General features: G+C 34.1%; 1 protein-coding gene across 1 annotated transcript; it reads left to right on the top strand.

Moving 5' to 3' along the window:
• The first annotated feature begins 1,433 nt into the window (after window positions 1-1,433).
• Window positions 1,434-17,148, top strand: LOC139494035 (zinc finger protein 850-like). The gene is made up of 3 exons (XM_071282201.1): window positions 1,434-1,596; window positions 5,029-5,799; window positions 15,352-17,148. The coding sequence occupies exons 2-3, from the start codon at window positions 5,071-5,073 to the stop codon at window positions 16,768-16,770; spliced, it is 2,148 nt and encodes a 715-aa protein (XP_071138302.1). The 5' UTR covers window positions 1,434-1,596; window positions 5,029-5,070; the 3' UTR covers window positions 16,771-17,148.
• The last annotated feature ends 594 nt before the right edge of the window (window positions 17,149-17,742 follow it).

Here is a 17,742-nt window from a genome sequence, read left to right as displayed (position 1 = left end):
CTCGAATAAATCAGCGCTCTCTATGCACTACTGGTCTCGAGGAGTTGTCGTAATATATCGACTGGATTATTCGGGTTATCATATATACGTTACAGTGAGTTTGTATAATCAGGGATTTTGTAGATCTATATCAAAAGTATTGAAAACTAGTTTAAACTAGATATACAGAAACAAAAGTATCATTTATCATATTTACATTTTATAATATTTGTCGTCTCGTCAAGTTGGTATACTCACAGTGGGTATACTACTGTTTTGGTCAAGTGCGGACACCCCAACTCAACCCCTAAAGAAAGAGAAATATATTTGTGCATAAGTGGTTTTTATACAAAAATACGGTTTATCATTTGAAATGTACTTCTCATAAAAGGATTCACAATATATGTCGCAAAATATTGATCACATAACATGGTATCCTGCACAGGATTTTTAAAACACAAGGTTGACTGCTGTACCGTACCCCCTTTTTGACATTTTTACCTATTATGACTTTTTGTTTTGTTCACACATCGTTGTGAATATAATGGAATTTTATGCCACTGTCATACAAGTGAGAGGTTATAATAAGCTAGCTTTGAAACCAGGTTTAATCCATTATTTCTCCTTCAAGTTTGAATTTTCTTCGGAGTCAGTATTTTTGTGACTTTACTTATACAAGAATTCTGTTTGAGGTTGCTGATTTCCTTTTTTAGTACCTTCAAATATTTGTGAATTTCTTTTAGATGCGCCATCAAAATCTAATTTGATATGTGAAGAACAAGGTTTTTTAAAATGTGGATGTTTTGGTAAAAGCAGATGTGAATCAAATAGAATCAAAAAGATGTGCCTGTAGAAAAGCAGGGAAATGTGCAAGAGTTGATGCATTTTAATGTTTTGAGGTTATCATTTTCATATATTACATGTATTGGGCTTAACATTTTACATTTATGTTTAGTAGGATGTTTTGATGATTTAATATAAAAAATAGTTTTACCGTATTCTGGCAATTTCTTTATAAATAAAACCTGGGACTATTACACTTGTTAGTTAGTAAAATAGTCCCAGATAAAACTAATTCTTCATTTCAGTTATAATGTATAATCCCTAGCTGATGTTTTTTTCTAGTGTCTATAATCCCTGAAAATTTTAGTGATTATATATAATCCCTAAACTAACTAGTGATTCTACATAATCCCTGATAGTTTTAGGGATTCTATACAATCACTGTTTATACAAATTCACTGACATTTATATACGAAGAGTGAATTTTCCTTTGTCTTCTTCCGGCTAAGCTACACGGTAACAGTTTTTATTTTTATTTTATCTTGTTTTTTGTTAATTGTCCGGCTTTCTTTCTAAGTTGGAACAGTATATCGAAGACGCAATGTTTTACAAATGTTTAATGTACATTATTATTACATAGACCTGGGAACAGTATATCTAACATATATATTTTCCTGCATAGACTCAGACACTAGTCAATTTAGGAGTGCACCTATTGAAAACGGCGATTCGTATCCATTGAGGAGGTGTCCCATAGCAGTGGAAGGAAATACACATTGAAGAAGATAACGTTGGTCTCTTTCCCTCAACTTATATTCTCCCTTCAAAAACAAAGTAAGTTTATGGTGAGAAGAATTAGATGATGATTTATCTTTAATTATACTTTTTACAAACTGAAGTGACAAATATATGGGTAGGCTTAATTCTGTTCATAACGTGAAAACTATGAAGAGGCTGTTATCTGTTTCAGTGGCGGACCCAGCCATTTTAAAAAGGGGGGTTCCCAACCCAGAGTAAAAAGGGGGGGGGGGGTTCCAACTATATGCTCCCATTCAAATGCATTGATCGGCCAACCCCCCCCCCCCCCCCCCCCCCCCCGGATCCGCCACTGTGTTTGTTCAGACTGAAATTTGTCATGTAAGACGGTAAATAACATGTTAATTGTGTTTCAAGTCATGGTAAGGCTATTTATTTTTGTTCTGGGACGCGTTCCTACGTAAAAAAATTTAAAACAACCTTGCCAGACGTCATTATTATTTGGACTATGGTTATATTTATAGTCTAAATAATTATGACCAACGTACTACATGACGTATAAAAGAGGGTGGTAAAGGGTTATTTTCGTGCAACGTGATCGCTGTTTTTTATTTCACGTTCAACATGTTTTTAATTTTTTATTTGACGTTCAGTCGTGCAAGACAGGTGCCTCGTTCAACGTGTTCTGCTTATTTAATTTTACGTGCATCGTGATTTTCAAAGTCTTATTTTGCGTGCTCGGTATTTTTCATATAAAATTCAAACACTTGGCAGGGATTATCAAGATATACTTTTTTAAAAGCCGTAAACCAATTATATCATAAATGTGTATACTAAATCGGGAATATCAAGTAAAACAAAGAGTTAATATATACAAGAAGACAGTGACTTCAGTCACAAAAGGTTCAAATAAAAGTATTTATTTTTCGTGCAACGTTCATTACAGAAATTATTTCACGTTCAACGTTAAATTATGTCTTATTTCACGTTTTTTTTTCGTGCAAGCACCCCCCCTTTACCACCCTCATAAAAGTTTGGTTGGTAGGGCAGTTCGTGTCAACGTTCCTCCTGCAGATCTCAATGAGCTGTAGATCAGTTCATTTATTTATCTTGTATACTCTGGCATAATTTTTTTATTTGTGTTCTTAATACTTGAATTACTTTAAGTGCTTTTATAAAAGCTATTGCATGAATGAATTATGTTAGTTTATCTGCATTTTATGTTTGCTTATAATATGCTTTAATTGTGCTTATTATTTGCTGTGCTTAATAATATACATGATATATGTTATAGTCAGGTCTCAGACAGGGTATATACTGTGACATTCCCGGCTTAGAGTTTATATCCCCTGAGCTGAAGGCGAATGGGATATAAGCCCTTAGCTGGTAATGTCACAGAATATACCCTGTCTGAGACCTGAATTACACATGCATATATTACGGATTACCCCTGACTAATGTTATTTTCCAGTGCAGGTATTTGTTGCATGAACATTCACAACGCAGCATGTATATTCATACCATGCATGTTTATTGTTTCTTTAATATTTTGAGTAATCCATTCAACAATGTTCAAATGCACCTTTTTTATATTGAAATTTTTTTTTCCGTTTCAATAAAGTTTTTAGATATCATATTTTGTGTTTGTATGTGTGTGTGGCTTTGTTTTTTACAAAACATATATTGAAAAACCCAACCTGATCGATATGTTCGGCATATGTGAACATGGTGAAGGATTTCTAATTTGTTGTGAACATAATTTCATCGTGTATGTAATAATTTATAATAACACTTTTAACATTAAATTTAAGTATTAAAAGTGTACAGATGACTCCCTTTATCTGGTAAATGACGTCATAAAGGCGCGTATAATTGACAAGTTTTTTCCGGTGACGGTGTAGCTGTGTTTCTGTTACCACACCCTTCACGTTATCATATATATCTGATTGTTTTCCTGCTCTATTCACATACTTTTAAACTTGAACAGGTGACCTATTCCAGGGGCACATCCCTATCACCTTGTATAAGGAAGTGGACCCCCTGAGATAGAAACACACCACACCCACCCACAAAGATGATAAAATGTAAATAGTCAATATTTGGATTATCCCTTCTTTGTTTGATTTTTTTTGGTTCAAAATACTGAAAAATAACATATATTAAACATATCTAACATGGGTGCCGAAATAACTACATATCGGGTGCCGACTTAACCAGGTGTCAAATAAATTAGGTGCCGATTTGTCTATACCCGTTGCCGATTTGACTAGAATTCCTGTCCGTTCGTCCGCCACATTATAGGTATATAGATATTCAACTCCACTCCTCCAGTGTGATTGCAACCTAGGTCAATCATGGTCCAGTAACTGAATTTATTGTGGTATTTTCTATAAAGAAGCATATCAGTTTGACAACTATCTTCAACTTGAGGTCCTATCCCTATACTTCATGGTTCAGCAACTTCACATTAATTAGAAATGTTGCTGTTAACAGTCCATCAGATTGTCTCTTCTAAAAAAAATATGCAGACAGGTTAGACATATCTCTGAGTCTATTTACTATAGATAACATGGATAAGAATGTGGTCCGAGACCACACTTATTTCGTTGTGCATTTCTTTTAGAATATAAATGAAAATTAAAAAGATCCCACCTGCGCTTTCTCAATGAAATTTTTACAGTGTGCTGTACTACTTTTGGAACAAATTATATCAAAATTACAGAAAACTTCATCGGCTCTAACTTAAAATATGGACAATGTTATGTTTAGGGCGTCTTGAAATCTTTTGACAGCTTCCGAAGTGCTAATTTTTAACCTTTTTCAGCTGGACCAAATCACTGCTTTCTTTTAAAATTCGGGACCCAATTTTTTTTACAATATAATTTAACCCCCAACTTGCAATATGAGGCATTAAACATGAAGAAATGAATTTGGAAGGGGTATAAAAATTAAAGGCAAATAACCCACTGTCAACACTAGGGACTATGAACAACGAAAATCAAGGGACGACAATAGTGGTCTCGGAACATGTGTGGCATGCATGCAGATTCAGAGGCGGATTTAGGGGGGGCAGGGTGCCTGCTCCCCCCTTTTTGGGGAAAAAATTGGTTGCGCTTATATAGGGAATCACTGAAGCGTGACTGGAGCGACCCCTCTTAGGTCAGTCAGTGGGCCCCCACTTATGAAAATTTCTGGATCCGCCACTGAGACGTGACAATTCTCAATCAAAGTGACAATGTATAAAAAGTTAACAATCATAGGTCAAAGTACAGCTTTCAATACCATATATGAACTCAGAGTTTGTAAAGTAGGTTGAGATATACCATGTGTATACCAACATTGTTTTCCTTATGAACAAATAAGTTGTGTCAGAGGTATACTTCGATGAGGCAGTACATCATATGAAATTTTTGTACATGATGTATATAGTATGGAAGAATGTTATATGTGTAAATTGCAGAAAGGTGTCAAAAGGTTTATATTTTCTTTATTTTTCTTTGTTCCTTACAGTTATACAAGAACACACATACTGGAGAAGAAATTACCAATAAGATGTTAGAGGGAGAAGAGGATTTAGTCACAATCAATTGTTCTTTACAGAGACATGTAAACACACAGATAGATAATATACTTCATGAATGTGCAGTATGTGGTAAACAGTTTAGTCAGCTTGGAAGTTTAAAGAGACACATGCTAACACATACAGGTGAAAAACCTCATGGCTGTGATATATGTGGTAACCGGTTTAGTCAGCTTAGTGATTTACAAATGCACATCAGAACACACACAGGTGATAAACCTCATGGCTGTGGTGTATGTGGTAAACGGTTTATTCGGCTTAGTAGTTTAAAAATTCACATGAGAATACATACAGGGGACAAACCTTATGACTGTGATGTATGTGGTAAACAGTTTAGTGAGCTTGGCAATTTACAGAGACACACGAGAACACATACAGGTGAAAAACCTCATGGCTGTGATATATGTGGTAAACGGTTCAGTCGGCTTGGTGACTTACAAAATCACATGAGAACACATACCGGTGACAAACCTCATGACTGTAATGTATGTGGTAAAGGATTTATTCAGCGTATTACTTTACAGAGACACATGAGAATACATACAGGCGATAAACCTCATGAATGTGGTGTATGTGGTAAAGGGTTTAGTCAACATGGTAGTTTACAGAGTCACATGAGAACTCATACAGGTGCCAAACCACATGACTGTGGTGTATATGGCAAACGGCTAAGTCATCACGTGAGCTTAGAGGGACACATTTGAATACATACACTATACATGAAATAAAACTCATAAACGAGATGTATGCAGGTAGTTGTGAGTCCAGTGAGAGTTGCAATAGACCACTTTCGAGTTCATCCGTCACCGGAAAAAACTCGTCAATTATACGCGCCTTTATCATCGTCATTTGTGCGTTTAGGGGCGTCGTCACTTCCTTCCAATGTTGAGCGAGTGGTTGGAAAACTATAATTCTATATTGTACGAATTATTCGGCAAATTGAATTCTCAAAATTGAGAATCAACACTGCTTTCATTAGAGAAATGTCAGTAAGTACCTACAGAGCAACCATTATTTCTAGGTTATCCTGCACAAAGACGATCACTAAGACGCTTGATGAACGTAAATAGTGCAGGGATACAGGCGAGCCCCTCTATCTGGTAAATGACGTCATAAAGACGTGTATAATTGACGAGTTTTTGCCGGTGACGGATGAACTCGAAAGTGGTCTATTGACATACTAGATACATGAGACCATGCCCTAGCGATTTTTGCGATAAATCTTATTTTTGTTTTAAATAATTTATAATTTTGAAGAACTTGAGTGACCTACATATGATCTACCCTTATCATGCTTATGACAAACAACATGAAAATTGTTTTCAGAAGAAATGCATTAAGGAGGCACATTAAAACACTTATGGTACTTTCATAATGATGTAAGTGTGTAATGGTTCAATGACAATGATAACTTCCAGAGACAACAGGACAAGTGAACACATATAAATGTGGTGTAAGTGTGCAATGGTTGTATGACAGCCATAATTTACAGAGACAAGTTAACATATATAAATGTGGTGTAAGTGCTTCTACAACTGATCAATGACAACAGAACTCTTACAGATTGATATATTGTTTGTTTGTTGTTAAACGTCCAGTGGCTCATATTTCATGCATCGTTAGGACGGAAGTAAAATGACCATTCTCAGATCCGGACATCCGGGTCATTCAGTAATCAAATTATCTCCCCTGAATTGTTGTCATACATTACAGAAAGTGAAACAATAAATTAAATCATGTTTCATGACTAAACAATAAAACTATGAGGGGGAGGACAGGGGTAAGGGAGACAGGGAGAAAGGGGTAGGAGAAAGGAGAGGAAGGCTGGGAAAAAGGAGAAAAAGTTGGAGAAAGGAGAAAAAATCAAATATCTCTCCTTTTAAATTTTTTTCTAATATTTCAAGAAAAAATTTCTCAAAAGGAGATGTTTTATTCTAATGGGAGAAAGGAGAACGGGGGTAGGAGAAAGGAGAAGACGGGTGGGAGAAGGGAGAAGGGTACCCCTCAACTATAGTTTATCCGACATGTGCAGAAATACAAAATATTAGAACAAAAAAATGGTTCTCGGAAGTTTTGTAATAAAGAAAACAAGTTCTGATTTGAGCAACAGAACAAACATACTATATTATATTTTTCTCAAAAGTTATATATACAGCTATGTCGAGAAATTATTTTGTATCACATTATAAACCTCCGTCTAACCGGGTCCGAATCAGGGGTTGTTTACTTATACTTATTATAGAACCAAATTTGTAACATGAAGATTGACTTCAGCTTTTAATTTGATTTTATTATGTATTTCTAGCCAAGAATACAAATGAAGCTTTGATTGTCCAAACACTATAAACTGATTATAACATATATACTATATTAAAACGTTTACTCCCGCTGCAATTATTTGCACCTGCCCTAAGTCAGGAATCTGATGTTCAGTGGTTATCGTTGTGGTTTATGTTCATACATTTTGAAAGAGTTTCTCGTTTCTCGTATTTATACAATCTAATTAAAAACCTATCTCTCATCGCTCCCGTTTTCTGATATGACGCGTGGGAGATCTAACGAAACCGGCTTTGAGGTCACATGTGAGTGAACTAAAAGTTATGAATTTATAAAAATATGCAAATGAGTTGACGACCTATTATTAAGCCAATCAAAAAAGTTTATGAATTATTTTGACTGACGATTTTGTCGTAAATAAAATGAGTTACATCCCTTTGCCTTTATACGTTAAACTTACAAGATCGTGGAAGACTCAATTTCATTGGTCGAAAAAGACACACCTACGAGGTCACTCACATGTGACCTCAAAGCGGATTTCGTTAGATCTCCCACGCGACATATCAGAAACAGGAGCGATGAGAGATCGGTTTTTAATTAGATTGGTATTTATATAGATAGGACCGTTGGTTGTCCAGATGTCCTGTTTGAATGGTTTTACACTAGTGATTTTGGGGGCCCTTTATAGCCTGCTGTTCGGTGTGAACCAATGCTCTGTGTTGAAGGTCGTACCTGGACCTATAATGGTTTATATCTATATATAATAAAAGTAGTAAAACCATACAATAATAATAATATAGCCGATTTTTGTACCCTTCTCATGTAAATGCAAAAAGGGTGGATTTTTTAAATGCATAATTATGTGTAACAACATGCAAGTAATAAGAAGTGCACGCCTAGACAACTTGCTTGACCAATAGAAAATTTCATTTCAGTATGATTCTGGAATTCTTATAGAAGTAAGTCGGTTAAAATTGCGGTGAACTTGTTCTATGTAGTGTTCTGAAGAAAGACGAAGTGAAGTTATCATCCCTTCGTAAATTTTACGGACGCCATCAACAGGTCGAGAACTCTAGATTTCTTTACGTCAGAATATATTTGCATAGTAATTTCCCAAACACAAGGCCAATACGGCCTTGAAAAACTGACCAATCGACTCAATGAGCTACAATGCATTGTGGGCTACTACGAGTTTACTACAACCGAAAAACACGTGGAATTAGTGGCAGAACTGTCAACTAATATAGTGTCTGGGATTCTCAAATTGTATGTTTTTGTTCTGCGAATGTGATTATTGTAAAATATATAACATAATCTTTAATTTGCATGCTCAGAATAAAAAAGTATTGTTTACGGGCTTCACTATTCGACTTTTTTTTTCGCCTTGTTAAAGTTGTTGAACAGGTTTTGTCCATTGTTATTCATTGTACCTGTTCAATAATTTTACGACCTGAAACAGTGAAATTTCAGATGAAATGACCACTGTCCACTATGAAATTTTTTGAGCTCTTTTAAATCTGTATAATGTAATTCCAAAATCATTTCTGCCTAGAAAAACACGAAAACGTTCATTGAAACACTTCTTTCTGTACTGGATGTAAACAATTTATCAGGACTTGAACTGAAAGTAAGAACATCATAATATGCATTATGCTAAAAATAAGTGTTATGAAAGCGGCAAAAAGGGGGGAGGTTCCAACTAGATGTCCCCATTAAAATACATTGATCGTTCAAAAAAAGGGGGTCCAACCCCCGGACCCCCCTCCTTTGGATCCGCCACTGAGCGGGTACGGTATATAGCTTAATACATTTTATATAGCTTCATCCATCGATAAAGTCTGATAGTTGCTAATTTGACCACAAAATATACCTCAGAGGTTTTTTATCGTTCGGCTGCTGTCATGTTAACGTATGTGAAATATCTCCAATATTTAAAGCCTCTGGATCACATTTGGTGCCATATTACCTATTATTTTTATTCAAAAATGTGCTTTGTATATAAAATAAGAAGATGAGGTATGAGTGCCAAATGAGACATTTTTTATGGCTGACTATGAGATATTGGCTTTGCTTATTGTTGAAGGCCGTACGGTGAACTATACATGTTAACTTCTGTGTCATTTTGGTATCTTGTGGACAGTTGTCCCATTGGCAATCATATCACATCTTCTTTTTTATATTATATCCAACGCTGCAATTTTCACAAAACATATCATATTTTCCACCTCGTCGCACATACATATAAGGATAACATCATTACAGCTCATTTCCTAATGCATGTAGAGCAAAACTTTGGTTAGCTTGCTTGCTTTGTTTGTATATTGTACAATCATATTAGGATAACAACAAATTAAATTCAAATATAATATATACAAGTTAAACTATGCCTATATATATTGTTTAAACAACTATACACACAAAGCAAGGAAGCCAACCAAAGTTTTACTTTGCAAGCATTAGGAAATCAGCTGTAATGATTTTATTCAATTTGGCGAATGTCCGAGCCCGTTAAAAAACGAAAACAAAATGAAACTACAGTTGCTGACTTCACTACCTTCAAAACAAAGGGAACAGTTTGGAAGTCTCTTCGCCTTTTTTACGAACACAAAATTCAAGGATCACACATTTGCCTTTAATCATCTATACGGAAATTGCTGTAATCGTGAATATTAGCACCGGCTGTTATCGACGGCTTACTTTACACTAGTAAGTTTGTCTCATCGGTAATTGCGTTTTTCGCTGTTGTTTCGTTGCTGTCTGGTGGACGAATTCATGAAATCTCCGTGCCATCATCAAACACATTAATGGCTATATATCGGGTAATTCAAACCCTTTTTCTTCGCATAGAAACAACTCTTCGTTAATCTGAGCATGGAAGGATTACTTTGTACCACAAACTATAAATGAGGATACACAAAATGAAAAACTAAGCGAAATTGTGAATCCCGCATTGCACGAAAAAATGTGTTGTATTTCAATAAATAACACGTGTTCTCGGTTGATTGTAAACACGTAGTAGTCCATCATGCATTGTTACTCATTTAGTGGATTGGTCAAAAACCTAGGTAAAAATAAATTGCGTCACATGTAAATAAACAATTACATGTGCGAGAACATAAGTATGCTAATTTATGCATTTCCATATAAGGTAGTGGTCCCGACCTGATCAAGAGTTGGTTGACCGTTATGGCATAGCCGTTTCTCAAATGGTATCGGATATGCTCCTTACGTCGTAACTACAATCTCCTTCGCTTTCATGCATGTGACCTACCGAATTAAACTATTTACCGGCTTTGTTATAACATGAGCAACACCACGTGTGCCACATTATGGAGCAAGATCTGCTTACCCTTCTGGAGCACCTGAGATCACACCTAGTTTTTGTTAGGGTTCGTGTTGCTTATTCTTTAGTTTTCTATGTTGTTTCATATGTACTATTGTTTGTCTGTTTGTCGTTTTCATTTTTAGCCATGGCGTTGTCAGTTTATTTTCGATTTATGAGTTTGACTGTCCCTCTGGTATCATTCGTCCCTCTTTATCTTTTAAAAAGCAATTGGAAAACCCTGAAAATTGAACAGACGCTAAACTAAATACACAAAGACAGGTATGCACCTAATTGACAGTCTACACATTTTATTTTACAATCATCTTTGACAATTTGGACAAGTTGTCGTCAATTGGCAATCCTCGAGTGAATACGCTACTTTCCTTCTATAAAGTTGTATAGATGCCCGGAATCGACCGAGTATAGACGAGTGAATCCTATGGCAAGCCGTTCTCGTTAAAACTATGTTTAAACCATTTTTCGAAAAATTTACACACTGAGAATTACAACAAAGCACAGTGAGATTTAAAAACTTCAAAACATACACTGAGAATTAAACATTACACACTGAGATTTCATAAAGACGCACTGAGATTACAAAAATGAAAAACACACACTGAGAATTGAAAATTACACACGGAGATTTCAAAAAGACACACTGAGAATAAATAAACTGAAAACACAAACTGAGAATTTGAAATTACACACTGAGAATTTAAAATTACACACTGAGATGTGTGCGCACTGCGCACATATCTAATTAGCATACTTAATCTGAATTTATTACAAGCTTAAAACAACTAGGGGACAGAACTCGTTAGTCCTTCGATTTGGTTCCAAATTATTTATAAAAAAAAACTGTAGAAATACAAGAACAAGAAAAATACCCACTTAGTTGTATTACAAAATATAACCAAATGTAGAGCTCTATGTCAGGAAAAAAATTAAAGTTTACTTTCCATGTATTTTTTCTAAATATTCAATAATGTATGACCTTCACCTGTCTCAAAACACCAAGCAATTTGATTGGTTGTCTCTTGAAACTATTAAATTCCCCTTTCCAAAAATTTGATATCAAAGGGACTTTCCATTCAAAGTGTTTTAGCCAAGAGAGGTAACTCTAATTTGTTTTTGTTCAAATCATTGAATGATTGACACTTTGCTTTTATAGTCTGTTTCTTCAAATTAGTTCTGCAAAGTTAAAGTAACATTTTATTGATAACAATATATATATTGATTGTTTTAAATATATATTGAACACATATTAAAATATGATTTTTACAATCTTAATTGCGTTCTTTTTATATTTGAAAAATATGTATCTACATTTTATCACATGATTTACACCCAACTGTCTTTTTTCATGATACACATGTCCGAAGTCATGACTCTTATGCTCTGAAGTTGTCGCTTGTTGATGTGTTGGCGTTTCTCTTTTTTTTTAAATACTGGTAGAATATATCTATTTCAATACCCTTTATCATGTTTATAACTAATTGTTCGGTGTGAGCCAAGACTGTGATGAAGAACGTACCTTGATCACCTATAATGGTTTACTTTTATAAATTGTGACTTTGACAGAGAGTTGTCTCATTTGCACTTATACCACATCTTCTTTGATCTATAATGTTATAATGCACCTTGTATTATAAAAAAGAATGTAAATAAGGAAGCGCTGTTTCTTGTTGTATATCACTTCTGCTTTTTATTTATTATTTTGTACATAAATCAGGTTTATTCTTTTCTTCATTCTTATAAATCATTTTATAAGTATCAATTAAAGGCATTTCAATTACTATGGAGTATGGATTTTCCCCATTGTTGAAAGTGCTATGATAAATTGCTCAATACATATTGAAACCATGAATTAAAAAATGCAATCACATACATTTTTTCTTTCATTATAGAGGTCTGTTCCTTAATACTGTTTAGTTGAAACGGTTTTGTTATTTAATATAAGCCAGATCTCCAATTATATACTTATAAACGAATGAGAGCTGTGTGGAATTTATGGATTAATGAATAAGTAAAAATAATGTTGTATTTTTTTTTAACAACATTGACTACACATGAGAGTGTTGCAAATACGATAATACTATAAATATCAACAATAGTGACAGATTAGACATGCTTGACTTCAATCGGAATATATAAAATACAAGATGTGGTATTATTGCCACGGTGATATATCCACCAGACCCCATAATGTCACAGCTATATTCATTCACAATTGTAGGTTACCATAGAGCCTTCAGTTTACGCAGTAGTATAGTGTATATATGTGGTGGTGTTTAACGACCTTGACTGGCCTTTCAGCCCTCGCACGGTCGGATAGTATAGTGTTGAAAAAAATCTTAACTATATATAAAAACATCAAATGTTCCAAAAATTGGTGAGTCAAAAATTTATATATTTCAAAAAAGACAAAAAATAACCAAATGTTGATAAATATTTTCTTAAACCTAATTGTAAATACTACTATTTATTAATTGTTGTGTAATTTATCATAAATAAATATTAGGTTAAATAATTATTAGTATAATTGAAATAACAAGCTTATTCAAGGGAGATAACAATTGCAGTTCTGGTCCATTCTTGTGTAGATTTCGCTCACAATAAATCACAATAAATCTATTCATTCATTAATATTTACATCATGTACTATTATTATTGTTATTGTAACAATTTATTTTTTACACAAACATGTACACCCCCCTCTTTTAACGAGGATCAATCGACAGCTGTTACTTTTGATTAAATAAACACTGTCGTTATTTAAAAAAAACAGATTTATATTGACATGATGTGTATTGAAGTTCACTGAATACATGTGTGGTTGAATCAGTATTTGACCCCATACTACACATTACAACCGATGGAGTCACCTAATATATCCACCCCCCTTTTTAAACAAAGCTAGTTACACACACTAGTCTATTCAAATATCTTCATTTATGCTTTCATACTAATATATTAACGGATTACATTAATAAAGGTGAGTTGTTATTATATCAAATATATTTCAGCCATTTACACATAACCAAAAAAAAAATAATGGACTATAATGTCAAGGGAGACAACTATCGACATCTTTTTGAAAAAGATTCATTTAGAGATTATTACACATTTTACTTAAAATTAATTGATATGAAATGTCTTAGATCATCATTTAGTACATGTCTTTAAAAGGTTTTTGAAGGGAAAGACGATAAACAAATTAATTTGCCTATATAAATCAACAACGTCACCGTTGATTCATTTCAACAAAAAGTAAACCTTAATAACAACACTTTGACACTTTTGTTTGTTACAAAACATATTTAAATCGTTCATATTATGCTTAAAGATTGTTACAAAAGTGTAATTTTGAGAAAGTATCGCTTGCCTACCTCAGTTTAGTGATCGGTCAAAATATTCCCTGTGGAAAGTAAAACACGTGGTATCGTAAATGGTTCAAGGCCAAATTTGTTATATAGTTATCGTTCTTGAAGAACTCTTTTGTGTACCTCCTTTGGTCTCCTGACGATGCTACCAAATTGTGAAAAACTTTATTAAAATTATAAGAAAACATTGTAACAATCTGCAAAAAAAAAACAAGAATGGAAAAAATTACTCGAGTATATAAAAAAGATGTTGTATGATTGCTAATGAGACAACTGTCCACAAGAGACCAAAATGACACAGACATTAACAACTATAGTACACCGTACGGCCTTGACTATAATAGCATATATTTACGTAACAAAAATATAAAAGATTATGATTTGAATTATAGGCAATAAACTTAAATAAATATGACCGATGTTAAGTCTTGAAATTTATAACGAATGATGGTTGAAGGAATCGCATTTCACTATAATGGGGGGGGGGGGGGGGGGGGGGGCTCTATAATGACAAGAGCTCTTGAGATCAAGATATTAATCTGTTGAATTATTCATCCCATGAATATTAATTAGTAATTTGCATATTAATCTCAGTGTGTTATTAACAATTCTCAGTGTGTGTTTTTCAATTTATTTCATCTCAACGTGTCTTTTTAAAATCTCAGTGTGTAATTTTGAATTCTCATTGTGTAATTTTGAATTCTCCGTGTGTTTTTTTTTTCATTTTTTTAAATCTCAGTGTGTTATTTTAGGTTTTTAAATCTCAGTGTGTATTTTTTTCAAAAAAAAAAGGTTTAAACATAGTTTTGACGAGAACGGCTTGCCATAGAATCCGCTACTTTCCTTCTATATAGTTAGATAGATGCCCGGAATCGACCGAGATTAGACGAGTGAAATTGTCGAATAGTGTTTTTTTTTTAATTAATATAATCAATAATTTTTGACAATCGTACAAGTAATCTTCGGTCAAATTGACGTATTGTAAATAAAACAACAACAGAAGTGACCACTGACAAACATTTAAGCGACCATTATTTCAATTAAGCTGAAACATGTAGCCTACAGACAATAAACAGTATTGTGCAGAACAAGGATGATTAAACTATAAAACAAATACTGTCAAAATTAAGTTCACGTTCACATCGAAACCTAAACGATAACGGAACCTGCTTGACCGTTGTGAACATTTAAACATTTGGTCTTTCAATACTAGTATTTGATTTTTTCGTAATATATTATTATTTTATTTTACTACGTTTCAACTGGAGATAATCCTTAACAACATGATGTATGGTGTAGAGGATTTAGTCACAATCTACGATACTCCACAGAGACACGCAAGAACACATACTGAGGATAAACTACAAAAATGTGATATTTGTTCGAGAGAATCTGTTCAATGTAATGACTCAAAGAGACACACGAGAACACATACTGGTGATAAACCACATGACTGTGATGTATGTGGTAAACGGTTTAGTCAACATGGTGGATTACAAATACACACGAGAATACATACATGTGATAAACCTTATAACTGTGATGTATGTGGTAAAGGGTTTAGTCAGCCTAGTAATTTACAGGTTCATAAGAGAACACATACAGATGAAACACTTCATGACTGTGATGTATGTGGTAAAGGGTTTATTTGCCGTCGCTATTTACTGAGACACATGAGAACACATACAGAGAAGAAATCTCATGGCTGTGATATATGTGGTAAACAGTTTAGTCAGCATGGTTGTTTAAAGAGACACATGAGAACACATACAGGTGATAAACCTTATGACTGTGGTGTATGTGGTAAAGGGTTTACACAGCATAGTGGTTTAAAGACTCACATGAGAACACATACAGGGGATAAACCTTTTGACTGTGATGTATGTGGTAAAAGGTTTAGTCAGCATGGTAGTTTAAAACAGCACATGATAATACATACAGGTGATAAACCTCATAAATGCAATGTATGTGGTGAAGGGTTTAGCCTTCATGCTATTTTACAGAGACACATGATAATACACACAGATGACAAATCTCATGAATGTGATATATGTGGTAAACCGTTTAATCTGCAGAGTAGCTTACAGAGACACATGAGAATACATACAGTCGATAAACCTCATAACTGTGATGTATGTGATAAACGGTTTAGTAAACATGGTGCTTTACAAGTACACATGAGAATACATACAGGCGATAAACCTTATATCTGTGATGTGTGTGGTAAAAGGTTTATTCAGCTTAATAATTTACAGAGACACATGAGAATACATACAGGCGATAAACCTCATGGCTGTGATGTATGTGGTAAACGGTTCAGTCGGCTTGGTTACTTAAAAAATCACATGAGAACACATACCGGTGACAAACCTCATGACTGTAATGTATGTGGTAAAAGGTTTATTCAACGTATTACTTTACAGAGACACATGGGAATACATACAGGCGATAAACCTTATGACTGTGATGTATGTGGTAAAGGATTTCGTCACCTTGGTAATTTACAAACTCACATGAGAACACATACAGGGGAGAAACCTCATGAATGTGGTTTATGTGGTAAAGGGTTTAGTCAACATGGTAGTTTACAGAGTCACATGAGAACTCATACATGTGCCAAACCACATGACTGTAGTGTATATGGCAAACGGCTAAGTCATCACGTTAGCTTAGAGGGACACATTTGAATACATACATGAAATAAAACTCATAAACGAGATGTATGCAGGTAGTTGTGAGTCCAATGAGAGTTGCAATTGACATACTAGATACATGAGACCATGCTCTAGCGCGATTTTTGCGAAAAATCTTATTTTTGTTTTAAATGATGTATAATTTTGAAGAAATGACCTACATAGGATCTGCCCTTATGACAAACAACATGAAAATTGTTTTCAGAAGAAATGCATTAAAGAGGCACATTAAAACACCTATGGTGCTTTCATAATGGTGTAAGTGTGTAATGGTTCAATGACAATGATAACTTCCAGAGAAATGTGGTGTAAGTGTGCAATGGTTGAATGGGTTTGTTTTTATAATTTAAAAACCAGTAATTACTTGGCTGAAATTCGTCTGTTAATTTGACTGGATAGCCTTAAGGTATAAAATATAAATAAATGTGTAAGTGAGTGAAACCTGCTCACACTGTTATGTTATATCTTTATTATTTGATTTCGATTGTTTGAATTAGACGAAAAATTTTTATGACAGCCATAATTTACAGAGACAAGTTAACATATGGGTCAAAATCTTTAATTGTTTTTACATAGGCGGTAATGGTAACGTTTTTTCCTGTAGCTCAGTCCATATCGTAAACTTGGATATGTATGATAGCTCGTTTCGAAGCTGTAACATTTTCACATATGTGGTTAAATTTTCGGGGTACGAAGTGAGATTACTTTTTCCGTAAATTAGCAAACCCCGAACATCCTTTTGTGATGCGGCTCCTTGTGGTAAAATATCCCCTTTTTAACACAATAAGTTATTTGAAAATTTAATACTTTGAACACATTCAATAGCTCCATAGTTTTTACACATTTATTCTATGTTCCTCTACTTTCCTAATCACCACAAATAATTTAGTTCAGTCATTTGTTAAAAATAGAAACATGTCCAATATCCCTACACAGAGATGTTTTCTTTACACGTGACTTTTGTCG

Source organism: Mytilus edulis, chromosome 11, assembly GCF_963676685.1.
Source record: "Mytilus edulis chromosome 11, xbMytEdul2.2, whole genome shotgun sequence".
Taxonomy (NCBI): Eukaryota; Metazoa; Mollusca; class Bivalvia; order Mytilida; family Mytilidae; genus Mytilus; species Mytilus edulis.
Note: the sequence above shows the minus strand (reverse complement) of the source record. Positions and strands in the feature narration are given on the sequence as shown.

Bases quoted from the DNA above. Each gene is read 5' to 3' on its own strand.
- LOC139494035 (XM_071282201.1), top strand. From the start codon at position 5,071: ATGTTAGAGGGAGAAGAGGATTTAGTCACAATCAATTGTTCTTTACAG. The intron at 5,800-15,351 runs TGAATACATACA...TTTCAACTGGAG, and splicing joins TGAGCTTAGAGGGACACATT to ATAATCCTTAACAACATGAT.